The 24,761-nt window shown below is 43.4% G+C and overlaps 2 protein-coding genes across 4 annotated transcripts in view; one reads left to right on the top strand and one right to left on the bottom strand.

The window, feature by feature from the left end:
• stox1 (storkhead box 1) overlaps window positions 1-11,426 on the top strand; it is a 29,125-nt gene extending 17,699 nt beyond the window's left edge. The window contains exons 2-4 of the mRNA XM_012880648.3: window positions 4,972-5,124; window positions 6,886-9,502; window positions 10,905-11,426. Coding sequence (XP_012736102.2) covers window positions 4,972-5,124; window positions 6,886-9,502; window positions 10,905-11,058 — 2,924 coding nt within the window. The 3' untranslated portion in view covers window positions 11,059-11,426. The remainder of the gene's footprint in view (window positions 1-4,971; window positions 5,125-6,885; window positions 9,503-10,904) is intronic.
• Window positions 11,427-16,841: 5,415 nt separating this feature from the next.
• si:ch211-198a12.6 (C2H2-type zinc finger protein) lies at window positions 16,842-23,449 on the bottom strand. Of its 3 annotated transcripts, none has more exons than XM_012880512.3 (2): window positions 23,215-23,449; window positions 16,842-20,313 (listed from the first exon to the last, which is right to left on the bottom strand). In XM_012880512.3, exon 2 carries the CDS (start codon window positions 20,201-20,203, stop codon window positions 18,491-18,493), a length of 1,713 nt encoding a protein of 570 aa, XP_012735966.1. In that variant the 5' UTR covers window positions 20,204-20,313; window positions 23,215-23,449; the 3' UTR covers window positions 16,842-18,490. The 3 variants fall into 3 exon arrangements, with proteins under 3 accessions (XP_012735966.1, XP_035981951.1, XP_021163210.1); XM_036126058.1 differs by lacking the exon at window positions 23,215-23,449 and adding an exon at window positions 22,288-22,642; XM_021307535.2 differs by lacking the exon at window positions 23,215-23,449 and adding an exon at window positions 22,045-22,266.
• Window positions 23,450-24,761: the final 1,312 nt, after the last annotated feature.

Genomic DNA, 24,761 nt, shown 5'->3' on the forward strand with positions numbered 1-24,761 from the left:
TGGTAGTTTTCCACCAGGACAAATGTTCTGTATGTAGGCCATTGAATTAAATGTTGAGGTCTTATGACTTCACACCTTTGCTGCTTCCCTTACTTGGCTTCTATCAAGCTGCAAAAGAACAGCTATATTTATATGTTCATTTAGAGATCAATTTACCCACAGGTAGGATCTATTTACTAGTTAAGGACGGTAAGCATAGAGTCTGTCTGTGGTGTAGCGGGCTAAGTCTGCGTCTTTGATATGGGGGACCTGGCTTTGCGTCCTGCTGGTGTCAGGAAGGGTATTTGCTGTAAAAACTCTGCAAAGTCTGTGTGCAAGTTGTAATGACTTTTGATTAGCAATTGAGTGTAGACCCCTCTGTGCTTCTTTAAAGGGGCTCCACTGAACTGCTGCTTCCTCGCTTGAACACAAGTCCCATCCTGTTTTGACTCTCGAGCCGCTGTTCCTCCCCTCCCATTGTGGGTCAGGACTGTGTTGCCATGGCACTCAGCTGGGTATTCATGCTGGCTGCGACAAAGGGTGTAATGTTGGATTCCCAGTCTTGGATTACAGCAACACAGAGGTCTGTTCCCTCCGGAGAGAGAAGACGGTTACAGTAGTGACCCTCCCTGGCGGCCACGCCTGCTAATGCTAGAAAACCCCGATCGTCTAAGCAGCCTGTTCTTCTGTTTCACTATACTTTCCCCTTGCAAATAAAAGTGTTTATTTAATAGAGCAAGAGAAGTGTTTTGTTGCTTGACGCTATTGGTGTTATTCCTCTCCAAGAAGCACAGGTCATGTTTGCAGTTATCTGAGAGGACTTTCTTCCCCCCCCCCAATCATATCTTAGCTGATGTTCTGACTCTGGAGAGTGGTAATACATTGCTGCTTTATGTGCACAGCCTGCCAGACATTCCTATAGGAAGTTAATAACAACGAGGAGCTAAGTCAGCAGCTTTAATTCACTGCTGACTGCAGCTGCTATAAAGATATCTCTGCTGAGGTTTAGGCAGCTTAATGCCTTGTCTCAGCTGAAGGAGCGCAGATGTTTTCTTTCCTTTTTTTTTTCTTCCTTTTACAATCCCGCAGGATCAGTTTTGTAAAGAAGTAACTTTATCTGTAAGCCTTGTGAGCTTTAAGAGAGCTCGCTGCGCCAATATTTTACAATACTGACTTAGTGTGGCATATTTCTTATCTAGCTTTTTCATTTAAAGCGAAAGCCACAAAACACATTTTAGTGAGCAGCTAAATAGATTTTGGGGCCATTTTGACAGAATCCTGGTGGGGGAAAAAAATCTAATCATAATATAAATGTATGTTATCTATAATTACTCACATTACTTGATCTTTTCCACTTTTTATCACTTTACTATCACCGGTTGCAGTGTATTTTATTTAGATTTTATGCAACTGACCACCACAAACTAGTGCATATTTAGTAAATGATGCATGGCTTTCAAAATCTTTTACAACAAAACAGTTACATAATTTTTGCGTCCATCAAAGTGCCTTTATGTAACTCACCTAATTCATAAATAGGGTCTACCTGTGTGCAGTTTAGTCTCAGTATAAAAGGAACTGTTCCTTAAAGATATTTGTCAGGAAACAAACACCATCATCACCAAGGAACACGCAGACAGGTCAGAGATAAAGATGTAAGAAATTTTAAAGCAGTTGTGTTTTAAAATTATATCAAAAGCTTTAAACATGTCATAAATCGATTTTCAGTGCAATGGAAACAGGATGTTACAACTGCAAATGTCGCAGCAGGTCTGCACATTTTACAGAAAACATGATTGAATATTGCTAAATCAGTCACAATTGATCTAGATGTATCTCTCTTTTCTTTCTCTTCCATCGTCATGTTCTCCTGACTGCTTTCTGTGAACTGCAGCATCACTGTCATGATGATCCTAGTATTGGCATGAAAGGCTGAGAGAGTCCATCCAAATGGACATCTGTTTTATTGACGTGTAGCACGTGAGTGCATGGCACTTGAAATGTAATAGCCTGCTAAATAATTTATCACAGAGCTCTTTTGTAATTGTAATTAGGGATGCAACAATATCAATATTTGGGGCGATATCAATATCCAAAATTAATATTGTGGTTATGCTAGAATGGCCCGGTCCAAGTCCAGGCCTAAATCTGAATCTGAGGTTATTGAAAACTGATTTTCACAGACACAAAAATCCATCCAGTTCGAATGAACTCGAGGTATTTCTCTAGAAAAGAAGGCAACACTTCTATTACATAAAATCCCAATCACATACTGTCTATTGAAGGCTGTGATTGTAATGTGACAAAAAGTATATGTTCAGTGTACTGACATTAATACCAAATATCTATTTTTTGCTATATGTATTAAAATCTTGCGATTTATTTATAATAATTTTGCCGGTATGTTTTTTTTTATTTGGATAGTTATAGTCAAGAAAATCTGGCGACATTGTTGTGAAACTGGAACATCCTTGTTTTTAGACTTTTAGTGGTGACCTGTCAGTACCAGTGTCATGCGTGTGTGTTCAGTCATGATTCACCATGGCGCACACTTGATTAGTTGTATATTTTTCCTGCCTTGTCTCTAAGTGGCTCAAGTGTGATGGCTGTAAATGTTTAGTTTACATCAAGTGTGAGCTCGGGAATGTTTCTGGTAACCGGCCCGGGGGCTGAGGGGAGAATCGCTCTCTGTCACACAGACACTGCGCATATTTGAGCTTCGCTTTAAATCCACACAGTTTATACGGACATTTTCCTACTGACCGCAACTACAAAAACTTAAAAACACACAAGGAAACTTGTGAAAAACAAAAACAAGTTGGAGGTCCATCTGGTTATGTGGTGGGATTCAAATTTCTGTGTGGTGTAGCTGATTAACTAAAACCAATTTTCCAGTCTTGTGGGTAAGGTTATGTGCATGCCCTGGAGATGAACGTTTGAAGTAACTCCGTCCCAGTGCTAATCATTCATCAGAAGAACATACTGGTTCATTTTGGTGCTTTCACTGCTTTCTTGTCAGAATATCCGTGGTTTTGACCATGGTGACCTTAAAACAAGAGCTACATAGTGACTAGTTCAAAAAGCATGAAGTAAAGCAAATATTAAGGTTTTTTTTCCTGTATATTATCACTTAGAGAATAATAATTGATCCCCAAATGCAACAAAATGCAGGTTCTGATTTTAACAATAAAACAGTTCTGGGATACAAAACTTAACATCTCTGTCAGTTTCTCTTTGACATGTCTATTACAATCTGTTCTCCCAGGAACTTGAATTAAACTGATCTGAACTTGATTTCAATCCTCTTGTAGAAAGATTGTAAGGAAAGAGACAGAAACCGTCTGTCTGTCTGTCTGTCTGTCTGTCTGTCTGTCTGTTGTGTCTGCTTGTCCAAGATCAGTTGACAGAGAAAACCCAGACGTCCCTCTGCCCAACACTCTCCAGCTCATTGAGGGTGAGAAGGGATAAATAGTTTCCATAACTGACAATTGAGTTCAGTGTCTGTCTCCTAGTGGGGCATGGCCAAAAAGACCCAGCAACACCTCCCAAGCAAAACACCACCTGGGATGGGGGCTGTTTTCCTTTTTTAGAGTCCTCAGCCTGGCCATATGGCATTGCTTTTCCAAATGTCTACCATGTTTTTGCTTCTGCAACCACAGAAACTGCAGCTGCCTTCTCCTTCACTTTTGACAGGCTTTATCGCTGTAGATGCTCACCAACGACTCTTCAGGTAGTCCTCGTGACTGCTACAATGGCCTTCAGACCACACTGCGTTATATATCTCCATTGGAGACCACCTTTCCAACTAGCTACCAGGTGGTGATCAGCTGACAGATCTTTCCCTTCTTCATCCGAATAGTCAAGGGTGTACACTGTAGCTCTCATGACGTGGTTACAAATCGAACTTTGGCCCCAGTGGCCTGGTCTCACCGATAATTATAGACCATGTTTTGCTTGAACACGGTCCTAATGAACATCCCATGCATTGCACATAAATCAAACAACAAACCACTGCACGATTTCAGACCTGTGTTGCCAGTCACACCCCTCCAGGTGACCACATGGAAATTTAAGTCCTCAAAGAGAACAACTGCATCCCCTAGGTGAACCAAATCACACTTTCATTAACTGGATTTTATTAGACATAATAGTTTAAGAGTCTGACAGAATGTTTTTTACTGTAACAGGCTATAGCCCCCAAAAAAAGAAAGAAAGAAAATAACCACTGCATTGCTTCACTTGAGGTTTTTTATCCATTATCTATACACATTTATCCGTGCAGGGTCGCAGCGGGGCTGGTGCCTATCTGCAGCGGTCATTGGCCGAGAGATGGGGTACACCCTGGATAGGTCCCCAGTCCATCACAGGATCAAGTGGGGTTTTCATATATGGAAAAAAAACATGCACATGTGATCAGGTTATGTAAAGTTTCTCAAATGTCTCATTTGATTAAAAGTGGTTTCATTTATTGATGCAAGAACTTAGGGGCGAATATCTCATGAGTTTCCAACAAATCAATCAGTCTCTAACATTTTAACGTCAGATGTACATGTAAAGAAAATGGTTTAATATTTGTACCCAGTGAAGCACTTTTATGAGTTTTCCTCGTGTTGGTAACATGTTTGTTTAAGTGCCGCTGCTGGGGGTGCAGAGCTGTGTCAAATGGGAGGGCTGGTGGGGGATATCTGATCTGCCCGGCAGGCAGACCTGTGGTCGTTTCTGTGGGAGTCGGGAAATTCTGTGGTCCGTCTCCGTACTGCTGGAATTTCAAAAGCAGTCAGGCACGGTTCATGTAACTCACACAAATAGACCACCATGGTCATGATTTAGAGGGTGGTTAGGACAGGAATGTCAACTTCGGTACTTTGAGTTGTTTTCACTGGAAGCACCAGTTGGAAGGAGACCTTCCCTGACCCAGGTGTGTTTACATCTCTTGAAGCGGGCCCCACCTGTTTCATCCGGTCCTCAAGGTGATGCGTGTGTTTGTTTCAGGCGACCTCTCCCCGGTGCAGATGTCCTCGGTTCCTCAGTCGCAGTTCATTCCCTTGGCTGAAGTGCTGTGCTCCGTCATCTCCGACATGAACGCCGCCCAAATCACCGTCACCCAGGAGGCACTTGTCAACTACATGAGCAAAGCCCATCCAGGTAAGTCATAAATATTTACTTGGGTTACTTGTTTAAAAACGACTTTAGTTGTGTGAAAAAATGAAGGCAGCCTTTGTTGTTTTCCCCCTAACATTTTGGGATATTTAGTAAAAACTAACAATCCTGAGAAATTTTAATTATATAACTATACGTTAAAAACTGTAGGAAAGACCCGTTGTCCTGATAGAAGGTAGGCTGTCCTAACTTTTCCTTACAATACACATTTTTGTTGAAAACTATTAATTATTGTTGTTAACATGTAATTAACGCACCCTATTTCCCAGAGATAAATAAAAAAGGATTAGAAGAAGATATATTAACATGTTGAAAGAGCTGAATAGCTAGCAGGGCGTCCTAAGTCACAAGACTGTACAACTGTGGTACGACACCACGTTTCAAATGTTTCCAAAAATATAAAGCATTTCTGCATATCACACATTTTTTACTCTGAGAAATTAGTTATTTCAGGGGGGAAGGGATTTAATTTTTTACTTTTACTATTTTCTGATTTACTTGCAAAAGTCGTCACCTCCCCTTTGGCATCATTCATGTTCTGCTGCCTCACAACCTGGAATTGACAAGGATTCTCTGATAGTTTGCCCCATTTCATTTACAGAACATGTCTACAACTTGATGAAGTGCAAAGTTTCCGTTTTTTTAATTAATAGATTTTCATTTCACTTCATCAATTTAAAAATATTTTGTGCAGATCTATCACATAAAATAAAATTAAAAAAGCTTTTTACAGTTTATGCTACAACCACAAACTTATTCACAGTAGTACATAATTGTGTAGTGGGAGGAAAATACATGTATTTTTTACAAAGTATAAAGTGCATTTATATTCAGCCCCATTTGCATGGACACTACCAAATAATATTCAGTGCAACAACATGCATTCATAACCCCTAATTAGGAAATAGTTTATCCATGTAGACAATTTAATCTCACTATAAATACCGCTGTTCTGTGAAGGCCACTGAGTGCTGTTCAATCCATCGTCCAAATAATAGAAAGTGTCTCACAGGCATTGACAGGACAAGTATAAGTGGTGTACCTGACAGATCTGGCCTCGATGGAAGAGTTGAGTTAAGACACCCAGTATGGGAGGAAAGCCGTAAGGAGCCCCGTTTCCCTCGGGGAATGTAGCAAACATGCAGATGAACGTTCTCTGTGTAATTATGATGTGGAGATGCTTTTTTCAGCAAGGATTGGGAAGTTGGTCAAAGTTGGGGGAAATGTACAAATAACTAAATACAATGGTATCTGGAAAGAAAACTTCTTAGAGCGTGCAGAAGACTTTACACTGAGACAGAGACCATAAACATACAACTAGGGTTACCTTGGGATGGGTTCGCTTTAGGACAAATGGGCAAACAATTTCAGCATCTAGATATGTAAAGCTGCCAGAGACATGACCCAAAAGAATGGCTGCTGTAATCGGAACGGTTTGAACCAGGGGGGCGAATACATATGTACCCCACACTTTTCAGACTTACTTCGTACAAAATATTCAATATTCCATTAAATACGTAGATGTTTACGATTGCTACATGAAAGGCATAGTACATCATTTAAAAGCATTAGTTTTAGAGGGAAATGTATCCTGGCTTTGTTCCTGTTTTAAAATCCCTTAAACTACACCTATAGGTTTTAATGTACCTTACCAGGATTGTTAGAACTACCTTCTCATGTCTGGGTAAAATGCATCCCCCTTGCTGCCTGCTGTCTCTCACCCTCTTCTGTATTTCGGTGTCTTAGGCATAACCATACCCACTCAGGACATCCTCCACAACGCCCTGGGAACTCTGATCAAGGAGCGCAAGATTTACCACACAGGCGAAGGCTACTTCATCGTTACACCTCAGACCTATTTTATCACCAACACCATGGTCCGAGAGAAGAACTGGTGGACCTCCAGTTCAACAGATGACCCTCCTGTGGCCCCTCCTGTGACTTACCTCCTGAGCAATGAAGTCTGTGTTGAGAGCGCTCAAACAGTCCCTGTGGCCCACTGCAGGTCATGCAGCTGTTTCAGCCCTCACCAGAACTCCCCCAACACCGCTGCCACGACTGAAACGGCCACCGTCCCTCCCTCCACTGTTCCTGACCAGCATTCTGTGTCCGTGTCCATAAGCGAATGCACCGGAAGGAGTTTAAAGTGGCCCCGGGCGTCAGACCACAAACCCTCTGTGCAGCATCAGTCCACATCCACAGCGGCAGACTGTCAGGCCAGTGAGATCAGCAAAACGACTGCTACTACAAACGCCACAAATCGGAAAGAAAAGGATAAACCCGGGAGGAAGTTTGGTCTCAGCTTGTTCAGGAGGAATGGAGGAAAGAAGGAGAAGCCAAAGAAGGAGTATGCATCGTTTTCGGGGCAATTCCCACCAGAGGAGTGGCCCGTAAGAGACGAGGAAGACTTGAACAACTTGCCCCGAGACCTGGAGCATGCCATCATCAAACGCATCAACCCTGAACTGACTGTGGACAACCTGACGCGCCATACGGTCCTAATGAAGAAACTAGAGGAGAGGAGGGAAAGGGGAGTGGACAGGATTTTGGATCGAGCTCTGGACAGTAAAGACAAGGGAGTCGACAAGGGAATGTCAACCGACATCCTAACTCTCTCCAAACACAGACATCACCACTTGTCTAAAGCAGCTGGAGGGAAAAGGTCGTCTCAGAAGGCTTCTCGCAGCAAGAGGAGGGTCCACTCATCTCGAGAAAAGCAAAGGGAAAGGGACAGGGAGAAGGTTAAGAGCAGGGCTCCCGTATGTTCCGACATTTATCCAGATGAGGAGGACTTGATTCCAACACGGCTTAGGGAAGAAATCCCCGCTGATGTAGCAGATCAGGTGGAGGAGGCTGGGAATGCTGAGGGGAAGTGTCTGTACAAGAAGCGCATTGACAATCCTTTCCAGACTTATCCAATCAAGGATGCTGAGAACATACCTCCCACCAACATGGATCACAGGAGACGAGAGGTCAAGGAGGGCAAAGCATCTGGGTCTGGGAGGAAGGATCGCACCAGTCACCGCTCCAAGTCGTGGGACCCTCATCGGGCAAAACTGATGGCAGCAGATGGAGAGGATGGCCAGAAATTACCCCCGTACAAGGACAGATACGACTGCGACCATGAGAGGGACTTTGTTGTTGAACATCTACTCCAGCCGGACAAGAAGCTTAGTAGAGAGCTTGGTCTGGACTACAGCTCGGCGTATCTACATGGCAGCACGCTCAGGATCGGTGATAAGGTTCGGCATCAGGATGAACAAAGCAACAGGGAGATTTGGGAGAGAGAGGGCAAAAATGGACATTTTCAGGATGTGCAGGAGTACAAAAGTGTATCGGACCAAAGCAAAATACAAAGTAACAGCCTCAATAACATCCAGCACCACTCCAATACGAATACTGTTGTCCCTGCCCATCCCTATCAGCCCGTCATTAACCCTGCACATGATCCAGATCTGCCTTGGCCCAAGCCCTCTTTACAGCGCAAACATTCCCTCCGACTCTCCGGTCAACAAAGGGACGATGCTCCAAAGCCAAAGGAGCCCTCCGTGACTGCTGATGATCAGCACGAGACCAGTAGAGACATTAACACCGGGGAGGTTGTGGAACTGAAACCTGACGCCACGCCGCTGATGGCAAACAGTGACGGCTTTATAGAAGATGACTGTAGGCTCTATCAGAGAGCAGATGGACCAGAGGATGAAGATGGCTGCAGCTCCCTGTGTCTGAACACCGAGGAGATGACTGATGCAAAGGATTACCAAACCGGTGTAGTAAGCCATCATGGTCACCAGCTGGTTTACAGTAACACTGAATCAAAAATGCATCAACATTCCTATTATAAAGCCATGTTTCAACAGCCGCAAGCTGCCTTCAAAGAAGACTCAACAGAGAGTGCTTTAAAAGATCTACTTCCTCCCTTATGCCAGAGGGAAGCTTCCCTCATATCCACAAGACCAGCAGAGAGCAGCTGGAGACTGCATCATCAGAGAACTAGATCCCCAGGGACGTTCTGTGACTCAAGTCCTGTGAGAGGTCCATTGGGGGGGAAAGGTTGTGGATCCGTTCTAGATGCCGACTGTCCAGAGGCATGTGAAGGTGCAGACAGCAGTATCTTTGACTACTGCCAGGCCAGCGAGCTCGAATCGGACTCGGAGACTGTCCGAAAGTCAGCCGACGAGGGCGACGGTGGCTCTGTGCACTGGCCTGTGAATGTGGAGGAAGTGCGGCAGGATTGCTTTGATGAGAATGGTGTCCCTCAGACCCACAGGGCCATCAAGAGCCCACCCACTGGAACCAGAAGAGCAGAGGAAATGGTGGAGAACCAGAGCATCACTGGAGACAGTGGTATAGATTCCCCTCGGTGAGTTCCTTTCTTTATGTTTCCCTTTAGTTTTCATCAAAGGTGATGAGAAATTATTTTGCATTGCCTTGGAAAACCCCTAATCAGAGATGTTGTGTTGAGGCCATTGCATTCTAAGGCCAGTGTATACAGTGGCCTGCTAAAGTATTCACACCCATTAAAGTCTTTCACCGTTTGCCACATTGCAACTACAACCACATGCAAGAACTTCTACACATGTTATAGTCATTTCATGCGATAGACCTAGACAGGGGTGTGCACATTATGGAAGTGGAAGTATACATAGATATGAAAAAATAAAATAAAAATAAAAATTTGACAGGAGGGATAAGGAGAGGTTTGATTAGAGAAGCAGCCAAGAGGCTTGAGGTCACTCTGGAGGAACTGCAGCAATCCAGAGCTCAGGTGGAAGAGTCTGTTGACTTGAAAGCTTTCAGCTGTGCACTCTTTAAACCTGATCTTAATAGAAGAGTGGGGAAAAGACAGTCAATGTTAAAATGAAGGCAGAAGAAGTCAAGATCGTGGTTTGACACAAGCTATGTTAGTGGACAGGAAACATGGGAGAAGTTGTTCTGGTCGCGAAAACTGAATTTTTGCTGCCTAGGTCTAGTGGTAAGTGTTGCAGAAAGGTCAAACTCAACACGCCACTCAGCCATATGCTGTTGGAATACTGTTCAACATGAAAATCAGGCAACATTGGAAAAGCGATGCCGACAGACCCTTTTCCCCCAATCTGACATAGTTCGACGTGCTTTGCAAAAAAAAAATCCATCAAGATTTGAGTCTACAGATTTTTAAAGCTGGTAGCAACATAAGAGTCTTACAGCGGTTATTGCATCAAGAGGTGGTGCTACAAAGCGCCGACTCGTCTGGGCTGGATTAAGATGCTCTCCACACTTTTCAGATTCGTATTACCCCAAAGTATTTAAACTTTCCTTCTGTTTCACAAATAGGCATTTTTTGTGGTTGTCCGAAGAAGCACTAAGAGGGATGAAATCTTTTTGCAAAGCGCTTGTGCCCTTCCAGATGTGCGCCCACACACCACGGCCTGCCTTTCTGAACGGGCCTCTGGCCAACGTAAACACAGAACTGACGTTTGTTAACCCCCGGGTCGCATGTCTGTGGTTGGCCTTGCTCCCGCAATGTGTTGTTTTACTTTTAAGGTAAATTGCAATAAAGCTGAACAAACACCTTTTGGCCAATTACACCACGCACTGTTTGAACAGAAGGGAGTCATTGCTAATAATTATGCGTAATTGCTGCGCAGCACTTAAAAACTCATTTTAGAATTGAAGAGGAAGAAAAGAGTCCCTTTCCTGGCATTGAACTCTCTGTGCACCTGGCCGTGTGCTTCGAACGGTTGACACGTCACCAAAGTGGTATTTCTTTTGGCCCTTTACAGGACCCGTGTCAGCCTTGCATCTAGCAACACTGTTATCCTCGAAGGTCTCAAGAGGAGGGGCTTCCTGCAGAACCTGGAGAAACTGCATTCAAAGAGCAGCACCATCCGACCGCAGAGCTCACTGCTACAGCTCACTCCGGTGATGAACGTATAGCAGAGGACACTTCTCCGACGTGCATGAAAAAGGCTTAAACCACACGTCTGATGTATGCGAGCGCTACATAAAGGGATAGACCGTCACTATGGTGCCTACCTCCACGTATTGACACACATGACAACACAGGTCTGTGTAAAAATGTACAGTGAACACGTTGATTGTAAATAGCTTTGAGAAATCTGCTAAAATATATCCAGGCTTCCTTGTGTATGTGCTGTTATATAGTTTTCATTTTATGCAATTGAAAGTTTTTTTTCCCCCCATTGTTTCATTGGTTCAATTGTGTAGAGAAAGACAATAAGTTGTCCAAATATTTCATTCTTTTTGTCTCGAGTTACAAAAATAAAATCGTATATTCACCAAGACGCTTTGTTTTCTATGATATATATATAACTGGAATTTATGTATAACTTGGTGTATATATATATATATATATATATATATATATATATATATATATATATGTATTAACAGCCACCTGACTTAAGGTGTTGTAAAGCTCAGCCAGCATAGAAACTCATTTAATGTAGGACTTTTAAGACAATTTTTTTTACATCTGTAGATCGGGGACGGGCGATTATCACACTGTTTATTGTTGTCTGGTGTACTTGTCCTCATCAGAATTAGGATACAATGTGACAGTAAACTCTAGACGACTCTAGACCAAAACTAAAGGATTATTCCACTGTCGTTTCAATGAGAGCAGCAATAAATATTAGTATATCTATCTATCTATCTATCTATCTATCTATCTATCTATCTATCTATCTATCTATCTATCTATCTATCTATCTATCTATCTATCTATCTATCTATCTATCTATCTATCTATCTATCTATCTATCTATCTATATATATATATATATATATATATATATCCATTCATTTTCTGACCCGCTTAATCCCTCATGGGGTCACGGGGGTTGCTGGTGCCTATTTCCAGCGTTCACTGGGTGAGAGGCGGAGTACACCCTGGACAGGTCGCCGGTCTGTCGCAGGGCAACACAGAGACAAACAGGACAAACAATCACTCACGCACACACTCACACCTAAGAACAATTTTTTTAGAGAGGCCAATTAACCTAACAGTCATGTTTTTGGACTGGATTTGAATATATATATATATATATATATATATATATATATATATATATATATATATATATATATATATATATATATATATATATAGATATATATATAGATATATATACATACATACACACATATATATATATATATATATATATATATATATATATATATATATATATATATATATATATATATATATATATATATATATATTCAAATCCAACTCTGGGTCTTCCTGCGTGGAGTTTGCATGTTCTCCCTGTGCATGCGTGGGTTCTCTCCGGGTACTCCGGCTTCCTCCCACAGTATATGTATGTATATATATATATATATATATATATATATATATATATATATATATATATATATATATATAAGGATGAATAAATGCATTTTTGTGTGATTATTTTGGTCTAAAACTCCACTACTTCGTGTAAATAGTCTTCTGGAATGACCTATTTCCTATTACCTATTCCTTTTACCTTCTTTATGTTTGTTTCTCAAATTAAGTGCATGTCACTCATCCCACCTGCTGATGATGGATTATCAGAGTAGTATTTCTATCACACTCTGAGCATCTTCTTTGATGAGCAAAACCACTCGCACCCCTTGAACTTATTCCCATTTCATCACATTACAGCAAACAGCAATAATACAGCCATCTGAAGATGGATAATATGCCATAAGTGTGAACAATAAAACAAGACCACCCACCCTCTCCCTAAACTGGCAATGTGGGCAACAACATCAGAAAAGTGGTCCACAGGCCTCTATGGTGACTTTGGAGAGCTGCAGAAATTTACAGCTTAAAAGGGAGAATCTGTCAAAGGGATAACTATTAGTTGTCGCACTCCACAAATCCTGGCCTTCCTGCAAGAAAAAAAAAAAGCCAGTTTGAAAGAGAGCCATAAAATGTACCCTCTGCACTGAGGTGATCCTCTGCTTCTGCAGAGACAGGGATTAATGGGTCAACCCTGAAAGAAACCCTGTTTTAAGTTGGAAAAGACTAGAGTGAGAGCTCACCATCCAGTTGATAAACAGACAGCAAGTTAACTGACCTGTGTGTCCTTTTGTTGCAGTCGGAACTCGGAAATCCCGGCTTCCGATTGGAAAAATCAGCTGACTCGGAAAGCCGGAGACAATTTTTAAGGCCGATTGTCGGATCCAATATGGCAGCTCCTCGCATCAACATGTTTATTAAAACATGTTTATTATACAAGACAAAGTTGTGTAAGAGTGCATCTAAAATCACTGTTACATGTAGCGGCTGCAACTCTGAACCGAACAAAGTAAAAGTGGTGTTTGCACGTGGAAAGTACAGCTTTGAATGACGTTCATAAAAGGTACTCCAAACAAAACAACAAAACGATTCCATATTGGTATTGTAACTTTTTTAATTTTTATTTTTATTTTGGAATCCCGACATCTCTGACTGTGAAACTGGAGTGCTTTTTGCTCGGGTTTACCCCCAAAACCCAGCTCCTGGTTTTGATTTGCAAGGCAAATGGAATGAAACATGATCCCACTGATCAACTGTGTGCTACAGCTTGAAGGTTTGTCAACTCTCTGGTCAATCACAGCGGCCAATTTTCTAATAAAAGGATAAGATAAGTTTGTCCACAGGTGTGCCCAGGTGGAACACAAAGTCCCGAAACATGTGCCACAAATTTTCGTTTTACTATGTAGTGACTATGCGGTGATGAACACAAATGCATTTTGTAAAAACTTGGAAATAAGGAATTCTCTATTGAAACATTTTCACACGAATCCACTGTGTTCTGGTGTAAAATGCCATAGATGTGTTTGTAATGTGAACTTTCACAAGAAACCGTGTGTTCAAAGGTCACGCCAGCGACTGCAGAGCAAATCGTTGACCCTCTGCTTCAAACTAAAATCCGCCTCCAGCTGTGAAGAAAATGCAAACCTGCGTAGCTGAGTGAATGTGGGGGACATTGTGTTTCTGTTTAGCTCAGAGGTGATTCCCAGGAGCTTTCCTCACATGTTCAATCGCAGCTTTTATTGCATTCCCCCCATGTTGCCTTCCATTTGCAGCGGGGCCTGGGAAATCCCGGCTTCCGATCGGAAAAATCAAAAGTAACGGTCGCTAGTGCTCGGAAAGTCGGAGAAATTTTTAAGGCCGAATGTCGGATCCAATATGGCGGATCACCGCGTCAGCAGTAAGCTGTGATAAAACATGTTTATTATACAAGACACAGTTGTGTAAGAGTGCAATGTTACATGTAGTGAATGCGACTCTAACCCAAACAAATCAAGTGGTTGCGTGCAGAAAGCACAGCTTCAAAGGATGTTTATGAGCAGAGCCGCCTTAATGCATGGTGGTTACTGAGGCTGAAGCCCCGGGGCCTTCAGGGTTAGGGGCCCTACCCTTTTGAAGTCACATGATGAGATGAAAAAAGTCCAGTGGTTTTTAACCAGTGATGTAATATATATCAATGTTTGTAACTTGTCAGGCTCTCTGTTTGTCACTTTAGACACATGTCTATAACTTCAGATGCAGGTCTGTGGCCGCTGATTTCCCAAAAAAAAAAAAACGACCCACATGGGCTCACTGATTCCTGATCCACGGGTTGACCAATCAGAACGTGAAGCCCTAGTTTTTTTTTTTTTTTTTTGGCTCTGTACTTTTGCTGCGAACGAGTGACGGTTGTCAACACGTCAGGAAAGATTTTTTTTTTTTTTTTGCAACTGCCAGTGAAGATAATCCTGTTGAAAGATGCTCTCAGACCACCTGAGGGAGAGAAGGGGGATATGCAGCCAACGCAGGTGGATGCTGGGCTGGTCAGAGGTCAGAGGAACGGACAGGAGCTGTGGGAGGATCAGGCAAGAGGAGGCGTTAAATTTGGCCTTTATAACTGTATGTAAATACAGGTATAAAATAAATAACTGAAATAATCTGCCCTGCACCATTATGGCTTTATTAAAAATATATAACATCAGCTCTACAGGCGAATTTTTCAGGGCGCAGATGTCAAGGTGTTTTTCTTGTTGAACCTGTGGTTCTCGGTAAAAGAAATAAAAAATAAACATGTTCTCGTTTTTGACAGTTTTGTGCTTTGGGTCTTTTTTTTTTAACAATAGCTTAACCCAAATAGTGAGTTAGTCTAACTTAAAAAAAAAAAAAAAAAAAAAAAAAAGACAAACTGCTGGAAACGAAAAGATCAGTTCACCTTTTAAAACCTAGAAGCAAATTATAGTATAGTTTCCAAATTTATGGAAATAGTCGAATTGGGTGGGAGAACCCCCCCCCCCCCCCCCCCCCCCAAAAAAAAAGGAATCCCAAGCATGATCTGATCGGTCTCTTTGTTCTAGATCAAGGGAAAACAGATAAGTGAGAGAAAAAGCAGGTTGAAATATTCTGCTCCCTTGTGGAGCTTTAGTGAGGAAAGACCTTCAAATGTAGGGGAATAGTTGTGTATGATGAGTGTAAGAAATTATGTTACTTCATTAAACAAATCTGCTGTAGAATCAGCCTCTCCATCTTTCAACCGTGTACTCCTGACTACAGGACAACAGATTATTTCAGGGGAACTGAATTTCACACAAAACTTGGATTTTGAGTGTAGCAAGAAAGAGTCAGCGCTCTCCAATCGATGTAAACAGAACATGCATCCTTTGTGGTTTGGATTGTAAGTAGATAGCCTTGGCTTTTTCTGCAAAGAAGACTAGGGGGAAAGCACTTCTAAAAAGGTAGGAATTCTGTATTTATTGGTTTCTAGCATCCTGTTCAGGTTTTTAAGTTTTAGCTGGGCAATGATTTAAAAGGAATATGCATGTTTGCTCCTTTACCTAGAACATACTGCAAATCTTGTTAAAGAAAATAAATAAATAAACCACCTGATGTACTGCTGGCACACACAGCCCATGTAGACCCTAGTCCACGACGTGGCTGACCCAGGTTTGACTCGGGTCTGCGGTTCTTTGCTGCACATCTTCCCCCCCTCTCAGCCCTCCTTTCCCGTGAGCATACTTTTGATAAAAGGACCGCCAGGGTCGTGTTAAAAAAAGAAAAAAAGGAAAGAAATCTGTGATAACTGGCAGTCAAACCATGTCACTGTAGCTGTGCTGTTCAGTCTTTGCACATGCATTTTGTGAATAGATCTCAGGGTACGTGGAGAAAAAGCTACTTTAAACTGTTTTATGGTTTTCTTTGCAGTTTCTGCGTTATTGGTTGGTTTATTAACGAATTTAAAGTATGACACTGAGTTTGCTGCCATCATTAGTTTGTGACGCGGTAAATGAGGTTTTTATGACCCCGCGGCCAACCAATATATTAAGTAGGCTCTGTTTATAAGAGGTAGGCCTACTACGAATAAAACAGCTCTCCTGGCCGTTGCCATTTTGATATCCTAACCATGTCGTGTTTATTTTGGAATCCTGATATCTCCGACTAGTTATCTGGGACGCTTTTCACTCGGGTTTGCCTCATTCCCAGCTCTGTTTTTGATTTCCGAGGCGAACGCAACGCACCACTAGCTCGTAGTCAGACTGGAACGGAAGGCTAGAACGGCTTGTTTGGTGACAGAGCGACACCATGTGGTCAAACGGTGTAAGTGCACGATCAGAAAACTTCTATCCAATCTCCATAAAAAAGTTTTTTTTTTTAAATTAGCATCATTATGACATACAGCGATGAGTTTAAGCATTGCATTAATTAAACACCATGAGAGAGTCAACAACCTTTATTTATCCATATATGTGCCACTCAGATGGGGAAGATGTGATACAGGGTTTGCCCTTAAGAATAGTTTATATGGATGTTTTACACCATTTCTCTACGAGGCCATTGACAAAAAAAAAAATAAAAATCAAGAGGGGGTAAAACACAGTTGTAACAGTGTAACATTGCAATATACATGAAAGCCAAAAAAAAAAAGAAAAAAAAGTGACAAATTAAAAATGTAGGGCAAGTTAATATGAACTAAAAAAAAAAAAAAGTCCTGAAAACCCTAACTTTTCAAATAACAGCTCAGCATACATTTCTACATTGCATGCAATAAGGCACCTAACTAACACAAGGAAAAGGACTATGCTACAGTGACAACTGTTATCCAAAAGGAGAAAAAAAAATAAAAAAAAAAAAAGATATTGCTCACCAAAATGTTCAACTCTCATAAAATGCTGTCTCTCAGTCGCTTTCATATAACCCAAGCCATATCTAAAAAAATACGTCAGTTTGTAAAAGATATTTTACACAGAACAGTAAATAGAGCGCAATCCATTGGACTTCAGAAAAATCTTGTAAAATGAGATTCTCATGTTTTAGTATACACAACTTTTTCTTTTTTTTTTTTGTCTTGGATCAAACAATGAAAGTTTGCAGGTCAACAAGAATATGCGTTACCCCTAGAACTCTATACACAGGTAATTAGCTTCCAAAGCATCAATGCACATTTGGATCTTAGGTGTAGTTGAAAACCGCGCGGTAAATAATTAGGACACGGGTCATGTTGCAATATGCTACCCAGGTTTTTATTCTCCTCATGGCTAAATTGCATGTCAGAAAAAAAGACTCTGGTGCGAGCCGGTATTGCTCTCTGTACATTTCGTGAAACCGTGCCATACCACCAGAGACGTACAAAAATCCGATCTCATAAATATACAAGATGGCATTTTTTTTCCTCTTTTCTCTCTCTCTCTCTCTGTATATATATATATATATATCCAATACTTAAAACAAATCAAGTCAGAAAAGAAAACGTGAGACAAGGATGAGTTTTGCCAACAAAAAAATGGATCTTCTGGAACGGCACACTAGTTACCTATACATATATATATATAAAAGAAAATCAAGAAGTATCTACATTGAATTTGATATTTGCTTCATGTGAGTTAGCGGAGGAAAAAAAAAACAGTATAAAATTTCAAATGGAGGCCATGAGTTCTTGTTCAGTTGTGTTTGATGCTTCCGAGGGCCGCAGCTGAAAAGCAAATGTGCACGTCTAGATACATAAACGAAAGGATGAAAAGTGTGAAGCACATTTACCCAAAAGCCACCACTTTATTTTCAAAACATTTGTGTTTTTTCTCTTCTTTTAAAAAGTTCTGGGCGTCCTGCAGCGAGTGAAGCAGAATCACGAGAAATTCCTTCACAGCACACTCTTGAAGCTGCGAACAAAGCCTCGGCTTTAGCTCCGAGTCCCCGTCCTTTGAATAAATGTGCATTATTGTCAATTCATTCTGAGCCAGCGAGCTGACGTGGCCGCTCCGTCTGCGGGAGCGGGGCCGGCCGTTTTCTGTGGCGCTGAGGGTCTGGGAGAACAGAAGCTAATGAAAAAAAAAAAAAAAAGGGGTGGATAAGGAGGGCTGAGTGTGACTAAGGGTGGGGAACTGGTCTGTGATCTACATGGATCCTATGATGCCTGGAGAGAGAGGAAGAATGGTTAAAGCCCTTTCCGCAGTGGGAGCACCTGTACGGCTTTTCCACCGACAGGATGAGCTGCTTGGGGAAGGCGTTGTTGGCGAACACCTTGCCGACGGGCACGGCGGTGTACTGCTGCGGCTGCGCCGTCGGCGGGGACTGCGGCTGCGCCTGCAGCTGCTGCGCCTGCAGCTGCACCGGCGACGACAGCGCCGTGTGCTTCTCCAGGTGGATCCGCTGGTGCCGCGCCAGCGAGGAGGAGTGATTGAACTTCTTGCCGCAGTGGCCGCAGGTGTAAGTTTTGCCGTCCGAGTGGACTCTTTGGTGCCGCGACAGGGAGGAGGAATGGTTGAAGCCCTTGTCGCAGTGCTGGCACATGTACGGCTTCTCGCCCTCCTGCAGCACCCTCTGCTTCGGCGGCGACACGAAGACGATGGGCTTGCCGGGCTGCGGCGGCGAGAACACGGGGTTCTGCAGGTGGGTCTTGTTGTGGCGCGACAGCGACGAGGAGTGGTTGAAGCCCTTGTTGCAGTGCCGGCAGGTGTAGGGCTTGCCCCCGGCGTGGACCTGCTGGTGCTTCTTCAGGTGCCGCTTGCGCACGAAGCTCTTCCGGCACATGTTGCACTTGTAGGGCTTCTCGCTCGAGTGGATGCGCTGGTGCTCCCGCAGCGTCGCCGCCGCCGCGAAGCACTTCCCGCACTGGGCGCAGCGGTGCGGCTTGTCGCCGATCACCACCACGGCGTGGGTCTTCTGGTGCTGCTTCAGGTTGGACGTGGTGGCGAAGCCTTTGCCGCACTGGCCGCAGGTGTACGGCTTCTCGCGCGCGTGGACCTCCTGGTGCTTCTTCAGGTGCCGCCTGCGCACGAAGCTCTTGCGGCACTGCGTGCACTTGTACGGCTTGTCCTCGGAGTGCATCTTCATGTGTTCTCTCAGGGTTATGGCGGCGGCGAAGCTCTTGCCGCACTCCGTGCACCGGTGGGGCTTGTCCGGCAGGTGGATCATCTGGTGGGACTTAAGGCTGTAGGCGTCGATGACATCTTTGCCGATGAGGTCGACGCCCGGCGGGACGTACGGCTTCTCTTTCATGTGGATCTTCATGTGCTGCTTGAGGCTGGCCTCCACGGCGAAGCTCTCCCCGCAGTGGATGCAGATGTACGGGTTGAGGTCCTTGTGGATCTCGAAGTGTTGGTGGAGGTCGGCTATGCTGCCGAAGATCTCGCCGCACTCGTTGCACTGCAGGCCGTGGGCTTCGTGGATGATGACGCCGTTCTCCGACTCCACCGTCAGCTCCCCGCCGTGGTCCGACTCCATCTTCACCATGTGCTCGCCCTCCGTCTTCAGCAGCACCTCGCCCAGCAGCGTCTCGCCCGCCTCCGTCTTGATCTCCGCCGCCGTGAAGCAGTGCATGTCCGCGTGCTCCACCTTGATGTAGTCGTGGTCCGTCTCGGCGACGATGGCGTCCACGCACGCCACGGCGCCCAGCTCCCCCCCGAGCCCCTGGATCTTCAGGTCGGAGCCGTGGATCTCCAGCTCCAGGCCGCGCTTCTCCTCCGTCATGATCTCCGTCTCGGCGCCGTAGTGAAGGTCGACATGGCTGTGGGCTATGACACACTCCGACCCAAGTGTGTCGAGCCCTGGCGTGTCACATTCAGTCTCTGACTCGGCCATAAGAACACACTCCAGCCCCACGGCCTCCGTTTTTCTGCCGGATGAGGACCAAAGGAGGAATCGGGGTTATATGGTGTTGTTTTTTTTCCCTGGCTGCGCCGCGCTCTAGCCTGAAATAAAGACAAAAAAGACAGATGAGTGACGAGCCAAATGAGGTAAAACACAGTCCAACAAATATTTTCATAGATGTTTGTTTAAATCTAAACTTACAAACAAGGAGGCGGTTTACAGTAGACCATTTGTTGCTTAACAACCACAACAATTAAGTATGGCAACAATACCAGGAAAGCACGTATCTGTTGTGAATAACCAACATTTTTCCATCGTTGACCGGGCGCCATTCTACCAGCCTTTATCTGGATCACCACTGAGCCAGAAACCTTTGTATTGTTTTACTTTTCTTTCTGCTACTTATTCCTTACTGTCTAATCAATAAAAAAGTAACCATCTTCTACACCAGGACAATAAAAAGTACTGTATTTTATATCTGTTATGAGTTCAATGTCTAGTAAAGCTATATTGAAACAGCCAAATGTATTACTGAAAATGAATTATGGTAGCCCACCAAATATTGCACCCAGACAGCAGTGTGATTGTGATATTGCGCACAGTGATGCACCGAAGACTAAATGTTTATATGCGTCCCTTTTTGTGAGTGCTTTGATGTGAAATAAAGGCGAACAATATATGTCGACTGTCCTGCCTTCACACCATGTGCATCAGCGTCATTTCTGGCCAGCTGGGAGGACCATGTTGTCGGAGCTGAAAAGCTAATGCGCAGAAAAACACAAAGTACCGTAATATTTATCTAGCACAATTGTTAAGCAACAGAACCGTGATTAAAGTCTTTTTTTTTTTTTTTTATAATGAGCAGCGCCCCATTGGACCGATCCCTGTGCGTCAAAGTTTACGGCCAATATATGCCCTTCAAACTTTATGCCAGCCGATATCTATGAAGTTATCCGCCTCAACGTACTGAATTTGTCCAAGACGTTCAAACTACATGCACCGGGAAAACGAATGTGTTTTATATCAAAACGCTTCAACGTCTTTAATCTCAAGCTGATGAGAGAAACGGCAACTCAAAACAAGCAATCTAATAAAAAAAACAACAGTATAGGTGAAACATTTATAATTTTTTGTGAACAAGCGTAACCAAGGAGACAAAGGAAGCTCCTCCCATCATCAGTATCATTGATACTTTAACTATTGTGCTAATACTGGCGTAAACTGATACACCAGCTATTAAAACAGCAGCAAAAACCATAACAGTTCACACTGAGGGGAAATAACCATTAATACTAATTATATATATATATATATATATATATATATATATATATATTTATTATTTAGAGTAATATCTCGTGCACCTATATGGTAATACTTCCTACCTGAACGAGCCAGGTGAGGCATTTGCTGGCTACATTAGCGCACGAGCTTCGCTTCATTAGCTACACCCGGGTGATAAATAAAATAAAGCCCACCACGCAGCTCCCTTGTTCCACCATAGATCCACAAATGGTCGCCCAAACGTGCACCGGGGTCGCGCCTCCGCTTTTAACACGCGACCAACACCCCCGGTCCTTTAACCAGCGGCTTCTCCACACCATTAAAACATTTAACGCATTTGGCTGCTAGCCTCTTCCCACCACGGCTACGCGTAGCCTCCGTAGCCGCTAGTTAGCCGCTTATGGTGGACGGGGCGACTGGTTAACGACAAACCAGCTTTGTGCTAGCCGCTAATACGTTCGCCTTCTAGCCAGCTAACTAGCCCGAAGGAAAAACACGGAGCCCGGGCGTTGTGGTTTCGTGGGTTAAAAAAAACGTAAAATACTCACAATAAAGCAGGCGGTCGGGTGGAGAGGACGAGCGCAGTTCAAGACGGCGGGACGACGCGGAAATTCTCCCAGCGCGATGATTACCAGGCCATCTTGTTGTGCCACACCAGCACTTCCAGCTAGTCTAAGATGGCTGCCGCGGGGCTAACGTTATCCGCCTTAGCTTCCGTCATACACTATATATTTAAACGGGGAGGGCAACCCCAAAATGAAATGATCGAAAAAAAATGTGAGATAACTCACACGGGGGGCCCAAAGTAACCACTGGACGTCCGCGTACCGACCTTTTAGGCCAGGGGGAAGTAGATGTAGCACGCTAAGAGTCGCCTATAATTCCAAGCAGGAGTCGGGCTAGCCGAAACAAAGATGGCTAACAGGAGATGGACGCTGCTGCTGCTGCGCGGAAAGCCCGGGAAAACCGCGGCGTTTTCGGCCACACGGGACAAAAGAATGCAAACCCAGACGCGGCGAAAACAACGCCGTCCGGTCGACAAGAGCCCCCGGCGGCTTTGTGAAACAGCGTCCGAGCGAGGCAGACCGACCCGCTCCACGGGTCTCTCGCCGCGGCAGCCAACAGAACCACCGCCACCACAGCAATGGCGGCCTTGATTGTGTTAGCGGCTACCGAGCATGCATGCCGAGGCTACGTAGCCATGATGCCGAGCTAAAAACTCGGCTAATCCAGTCTGTTAGCTCGGCTAAAAGCATCCGCAGACGTTCAGATAAACACAAATTCACATTTTTTTAAAGCGCCGGAGCAGCGGCTTTTTACGGAACCGCTCATCCGTGTGTTTTAAAACTATATTATGGCGACGTGGTAGGATAGTTACTGCAGAAAATACAAAATGCCATCACGGGCGTCAATTACATCTTAAGATGATATAGTTCCTTAAACATAGGAGTTCTTGGTCTTGGCTGGTTTTAGGGCATCACTGTTACGACAATCGCGGGGCAAGGCCTGTATTTTTCCACAGTTGTAAACTGCTGGCCAGCTATTACCACCCTATACGCAAAGAAAACGCAGCCACAGGATTACATCCATCTAAACACAGCCGCCCGGCTATAAAGGCAGATACGGCTGAGAATACATTGCATTTAAAATGATGAAGTGTTCACCGGGATTATGATCACGAAGAGTTAGTGTACAAACCCTTGCATGCACACACCCACCTTTCCGTTCCTTTTACTTTCTGGTCGTTGCAGAGAGAAAAGAAGAAGAATCGTTTCGAGGTTTTTTTTTAAAACACTGGGTTGAGGAGAGCTTTGCAAGTTTTTTTGTTTTTTTTGTCAGTGAGCCTCGTCACACTGGCCAGCTCTGTGCGTCTTCGTTTCCTCTCACTGCCTGTGTGTACAGCTGGCGCCACAGCTCATCTGGCGCCAACGTTGGACCTCCGACTCACTTTAGCGAGAGAAACTATTGTCATTTCACACCAGCACACGCGCCATCATCTCCCCCTAGAGGCTGGGAGGTACAACGGCACAGCGTGCTGTTTTAAAGCGCAACTGATCTGAACGCCACTGGGAGCGAAGGCGTGAATAAGTGCTGTAAATTATTCTCTGAAGAAGTTTTGAATCTTAAATTTCTAACACAATATTTCCAAGGAAACAGTATGTTTTTTCTTCACATATATATAGCAGGATATTTTATTAACGTTGGTTATACATATGTGGACTTGAAAGGCAAGATTTAGCTTTTTACATTCATGTTGTGCTTTTAATGCTTAATCTATAATAATAATAATAATAATAATAATAATAATAATATTCAGGCTTTTTTAGGGTGTACTGATGGCACTGTGCAAAACCATCATTGGGTGCACAAGTTTAGATTTATTGTTTTTTTTCTCTTATTTATAAAGGATGAAGTGTAAACGCACAGAAATGCCCACCCTTACTGACCTTTGGATAAATGCTCCTTGATAGGTACAGCGACACCAGACACTTTCTGTTGTCACCACTTTCTGACATGGCTCTGGCTAGATATATGAACAATCTTATCAAAAAAGTTGGTGTCCCTTTAATTACTAACCTGGTACAGATTTGGCTTTTAAGCATAGTCCATAAGGTTCCAATGGCTTTGAATGGTGAATCACTCCAAAGGTTTAACGTTAACCCGCTTAATTAATTTGTGTGTCTGGGATTATTTTTCTCTATGGCACCCAATGTGTGCACATTTGAATCATGGAGCTGTTGATTTCAGGAGACGTTAAATCGTTTAGATAGTCTTCTTTCTTCATTATTCCACCAATACCATTCAAAATAAAATATACCTAATAATATAAAAATGTTTGATAGTTACCTTCAGGGTAGGAGACAAGGTGTGCTGGCTGGGGGAACTATCTCAAATACACTTTTACTTTCCAAAAGTGTCCCTCAAAGTTTAGTCCTAGGTCCCTTTTATTTATTATCTATATCAGTGATGCAAATCATAATGTTTCTAATGCAAATTTCCATCTCTATGCTGACGACACCATAATGTAATGCTCAGCCCCCACTCTAGACCCTGCTTTGATGCAGTGGCAAACTGCTTTCAGTAAAATCCAACAACATTGTTGTGGCTTGAAATTGATTTTAAATGGCAGCAAAGCAAACATAATGTTGCTACCAGCCAAAAAAATAAAAATAAATCAGAGTCTGCCATCATTCAGCACCCTTGAAAGGACGCAAAGGGAATTTGTATCCCATATCTACAAATTTTAAGTGATGATGCCTTGACC

The sequence above is a fragment of the Fundulus heteroclitus genome, chromosome 22, assembly GCF_011125445.2.
Source record: "Fundulus heteroclitus isolate FHET01 chromosome 22, MU-UCD_Fhet_4.1, whole genome shotgun sequence".
Lineage (NCBI taxonomy): Eukaryota > Metazoa > Chordata > Actinopteri > Cyprinodontiformes > Fundulidae > Fundulus > Fundulus heteroclitus.